General features: G+C 36.9%; 1 protein-coding gene across 1 annotated transcript in view; it reads left to right on the forward strand.

Moving 5' to 3' along the window:
* Nucleotides 1-2,017, forward strand: part of SLC16A9 (solute carrier family 16 member 9) — a 27,067-nt gene extending 25,050 nt beyond the window's left edge. Inside the window, exons 4-5 of the mRNA XM_008059132.2 lie at nt 381-1,298; nt 1,639-2,017. Coding sequence (XP_008057323.1) covers nt 381-1,298; nt 1,639-1,817 — 1,097 coding nt within the window. The 3' untranslated portion in view covers nt 1,818-2,017. The remainder of the gene's footprint in view (nt 1-380; nt 1,299-1,638) is intronic.
* The last annotated feature ends 3,386 nt before the right edge of the window (nt 2,018-5,403 follow it).

Genomic DNA, 5,403 nt, shown 5'->3' on the forward strand with positions numbered 1-5,403 from the left:
AGATGTGGTCTCGCCAAGTTGCCCAGGAGGGTCTCGAACCCGCTGGCTCAGGCAATCCACTCACCTCAGCCTCCCAAAGCGTGGGATTAGAGGCTGAGCCACCGAGCCCAGCAGGGGGCTTCTTAAAGAGATTAAACAAGATTATGCAGTATGAAGTGCTTAACAGTGTGTGAACTAGACATGTTAATTTTTAAAATAAATGTTCTATCAGTATTTCTATTATTGTTATTATTATCTTCAATATTCTTGCTGAGATGTTAATATGAAGTTGCGTATAAAAGCCAGTGTAAAAAAAATGAACTGTGATACTACAAATTCTTATCCTGAGAGCCTCAAATTTTAAAAGATGAAGATTGTAACAGTTTCCATTCCCTTTTTAGGTTCAAGTGTTGGCCTTTTTATATATGCTGCTCTACAGAGGATGCTGATTGAGTTTTATGGATTGGATGGATGCTTACTGATCGTGGGTGCTTTAGCTTTAAATATATTAGCCTGTGGCAGTCTGATGAGACCCCTCCAGTCTTCTGATGGTCCTCTGCCTGAAAAAACAGCTCCAGAAAATGTACCAGATAGATACTCCATTTACAATGAAAAAGAAAAGAACGTGGAAGAAAACATAAACATTCTCGACAGGAGCTGCTGTAGTGAGGAAAAACGCAAGAACACTTTAGCCAACGGTAAATGGAAACAGGAGTGTCTACTTCATAAAAACCCTGCAACGATGGCACACACAAAAGAGCCTGAAACGTACAAAAAGAAAGTTGCAGAGCAGACATATTTTTGTAAACAACTTGCCAAGAGGAAGTGGCAGTTATATAAAATCTACTGTGGAGAAACTGTGGCTCTTTTTAAGAACAAAGTCTTTTCAGCACTTTTCATCGCTATCTTACTCTTTGACATTGGAGGTTTTCCACCTTCATTACTTATGGAAGATGTAGCAAGAAGTTCAAATGTTAAAGAAGAAGAGTTTATTATGCCTCTTATTTCCATTATAGGCATTATGACAACCGTTGGTAAACTGCTTTTAGGGATACTGGCTGACTTCAAGTGGATTAATACCTTATATCTTTATGTAGCTACCTTAATTATCATGGGTCTGGCCTTGTGCGCAATTCCACTTGCCAAGAGTTATGTCACATTGGCAATTCTTTCTGCGATTCTAGGGTTTTTTACTGGTAATTGGTCCATCTTCCCATATGTGACCACGAAGACTGTGGGAATTGAAAAATTAGCCCATGCCTATGGGATATTAATGTTCTTTGCTGGACTTGGAAATAGCCTTGGACCACCCATTGTTGGTAAGATATTTATCTTAAAGTCAGCTCATTTTACTGTTCTTCATTGTAACATCTCCAGATATAGAAATCCAGATTGTAATAACAACCCAGATTTGTACAAAATAAATCTACATGGAATGTCTCATGTTAATGATTTATTCAAAATCAGATATTTGAGAGATTCTCTTATCCAGATATTTGAGAGATTCTCCTCTACTAACTCCTGATAGGCCACATTGGAAAAAGTGGGGGATAGCATATATCCTAATCCTAACTATATATACAGCTGATGAAATTAAGATATGGTAATCATATTCATACTATTTCTGCAAAACTCATTTGTTTCTTACTGTCTTTTCAGGTTGGTTTTATGACTGGACCCAGACCTATGACATTGCATTTTATTTCAGTGGCTTCTGCGTCCTGCTGGGAGGTTTCATTCTGCTGCTGGCAGCCTTGCCCCCTTGGGATACTTGCAACAAGCAACTCCCCAAACCAGCTCCAACTACTTTCTTGTACAAAGTTGCCTCGAATGTCTAGAGGAATAATGGAGGACACTATTTTTGCTGTTTTATACCATACAGCAAAAATATTTTAACAAATTTTCTAGAGTCAAGACTATTTTCTCATAGCAAAATTTCACTGTGGCTGACTCTGAATGATTTTTTAAAAAATGTATCCAATTCTTTATGTACTGTATGTGTGACCTCTATCTCATGTATTATTTTTAGTCTTTTTCTACCCAAGAAGTGGGACTATTCTGTCTTACTGTTATTCATTAGCTCTCAACATTGTAAAAATTTTGACCAGCCTCAAACGGTTTTCTCCGCATAAAGAAGTATAGTTCTCTACCAACTCCATTTATTCCATGGCAAGGCACCTAATGGGGTCTCTTCTATTTTAAAAGTGATGCAAGTGGCATGATGGGAAATGTGTGAAGGCCACTAGAAAGTAAATCATTCTCTTCTCTATGGTAGATTTGGTAGTAAATAAAAGACTCCAAGCCAGCCAGGAAATTAAGGTGGTTACTAAAACAGTCTTAATAGTTGCAGTGGAGCAAACTGGTCATTTAAAAAAATATTTTAACTTGCAGTCACCCATTTTTTAAATTCTATTTGATTGGCCTTGATGAAGCACTCACATGCAGTTTGGTGCGCACTGAGCATAAACTGTTTCAGTTCCTAAGGTGCTTGCTGAGATGTAGGCGAACTCCAAAGGAGCTCCTTCATGGTTTTTCTAGCCTTTTGTCACGATTGGCCCTTATAATCGTGCTCACTATCGTATGTCGGCATCCACTCAGCTGATGTTTTCCAGGAAGTGCTAATTTTACCTGTTTCCAAGTTGGAAATGCATTTTTCAACCATTCCATTCTGGCAAATGGGAAACATCCATTTGCTTTGGGCACAGTGGGGATGAATTGCAAGTCTGCATATCTTCCCGGTGAAGTATTTATTTGCTTATATCAGATTTTACCACTATCAAATTTTAATTCAAGGATAGAACTAAGTGAACACGCGCGCGTGCGCGCGCGTGCGTGTGTGTGTGTGTGTGTGTGTGTGTGTGTGTGTATGCATGCCCTGAGTCTGGGTTATGGAAATAGAAAAGGACAATAAGGAATTGCTACTCTTATTCAACTTCATATAAAGAATAATGTCTAGGAAAAAAATAAATGTTTAATAAGTTGACATTTTTTCCTAAAGAAATGGGTTTGAAACTTTGGTATGTATCAGAATCCCTTATAGATTCTTTTAAAAATATAGGTGCCTGGGTACCATGCTTAGCAATTTTAATTCTGTAGGCCTAGGATGTCACCCAAACATCCATATTTTTAACGGCTCTTCAAGTGATTCTGACAGACCATCCTGGGATGAGAATAAGATTGGCAATAGAAAAGCAGTTATTCTTTTAAATAATAACAAAATAAACCATTTTATTGATCGTGAGTTTTTATAAATAAATAGTGAAGAGTTCTTGAAATAAGAGGCACCCTTCCCATTGTACCAAAATTATCTTTTCATTTCTTTTGCAATATGTAAGTTTGTCTTATGCATCTATGTTGCCTTTCTTTGAAGGCGCCTGAAGCACTTTATATGTACGAATCCTCACAACACCTCTGTGAGGTAGGTCAAAAAGTACTTTTCTATGTAGCAAATCTGTAGTACGGAGTATTTCATAACTGAGTTAATTTTACTCAATAATGCAATAATGGAGCTCCAAGGTGTTTTGGACTTCTGCTCCATACTCAGACTTCTGGAAAGTTTTCTGTACCTCATTCTTTAGTCACTGTCAAGGTTAGTAAATACAATAAGTGACATTACAGAAATGAACTACATGTTTTTTGTGTTGAAAGTTCCTTTGTGCCAGTTTATATTCAGAAGATCCAATAACCTGAAAAAGTTTGACTTTTACGATATCTCCGATTTCATCAATGTTGATAATTGTCCAAATGCATCTTCACTATGTCTACTAATATCATCCAATATGTGAATTATCTGTTGTTTAGGGAATGAATTTTAAGTCACAATAAAATATTCTTGTTTGTTTGTTTTGCATTAGTTTTGTTGCTTTCTTCCCTCTTAGTTTTCCTCCCAATTATAGTGATACTTTACTCGAATGTAAAAATTACCCAATATAATTTAGTCTTCAGAATTTGGTGCTTAGACAAGAGCATATTCAAAAGTTAATTTGCTTAACCAGTTTTGCCTTTACCTTCCAAAAAGCTAAGATATCAGACCTGCAGAATCCTCTTGAGGAAAAAAGGACAGATTCCTCTCTCAAATTCTTACTAATGATTCCACCAGCCATTTATAGAATTCTTAATATGTTTCAAGCTTATATTGTTTAATCCTTATAATAACCTTGTGAGGCAGAGGTCATAACTCTCATTTTACAGTCCAAAATATAATTGTCATAATGATATGGACACCAGGTTTAAAAAGTATAAGTAATTTCCTAAAACAAAATGAGAAAGCTTTTTCTTTGTAGAAATTAGTGTAAACATTTTGATTTCTAACATGGCTAGGAAAGGCCCCATAGCTGGGAGAGCTGCTGTAAAGCCAATCCTTTAGCAAACAGAGAAGTAATGTTATATAAAAAATTATTCAAGACTTGTTCATTTTCCCAAAATTAGCATTTTAAAAACTTACTTAAAATTACATTGAATCTTTCTTTTGTGACTCAAAAGGTAGTTCTTGACATTGGAAGTGCCTTGTGCTGAGTTTGGGAAAGATGTAAAGTAAGAAAGTTTGTTAGGGACTCTCCTCCCTGACTTTCAACAGCTCCTCACTTGGCCTTCTGTCCCTTTCTCTGAGCCTCCTGGGAGTCAAGAGGTGTTCTAATTTTCCCCAGGGTAATCATGTCAAGGGAGAAGGTTCTGCCACCAACTTTTAAAGTGCCCATGACATGAGGAGCCATTCCTAAGCACTGGGAATATATATCCTGGTTGCCCACTCCCGTAACCTTAGAAAGCCTCAACTCTTAGCAATCAATATATAATTATCTTAATTCGAGATTATGTTTCAGGACATAAAGGAGAGCTCTTTTCTGAGGGAAGGAATGTCTCATGTTTTTCTTTTACTTAGAATATTATATTGAACGCACAAAATACACAATTTACATTAGCAGTGCTGTGCAATTTCTCCTCTGTTACAATCTTGGGTCCTAGGGCTGTATGGTCTACTATGTCTGAAGGATGCCAGTTAGTAAGATCCCTTTTTGAGAAAAGAGCTTAACCACAATCGGTTAAAATGACCAGAGATCTATGAATACATGGATAATAATTAAGGATGCAGTATACATATTGTTGAAATTGTGATTCCATAACCAGATTGCCTGGGTTCAAATCCTATCTTAGTTCCTGTGGCCTGGTGACTGTGAGCAAATTATTTAGCATCTCAAAAGAGCCTCCGTTTTCTCATGTATAAAACACATTATAGGGCAATTATGGGAATTAAATAAGATAATCCATGTATACGCCTGGCACATGGTAGCTGCCTAATACAATATTAACCATTATTATTTTTGTTGTTGTCATCATTATTCTTTTTTTTATTTTTTTTTTTGAGTTGGAGTCTCACTTGGTCGCCCAGACTGGAGTGCAGTGGCCACTCCCGGCCACTGCAGCCTC

The sequence above is a fragment of the Carlito syrichta genome, unplaced genomic scaffold (genome assembly GCF_000164805.1).
Source record: "Carlito syrichta isolate Samal-C Ts95f unplaced genomic scaffold, Tarsius_syrichta-2.0.1 Scaffold303726, whole genome shotgun sequence".
Classification (NCBI taxonomy): Eukaryota; Metazoa; Chordata; class Mammalia; order Primates; family Tarsiidae; genus Carlito; species Carlito syrichta.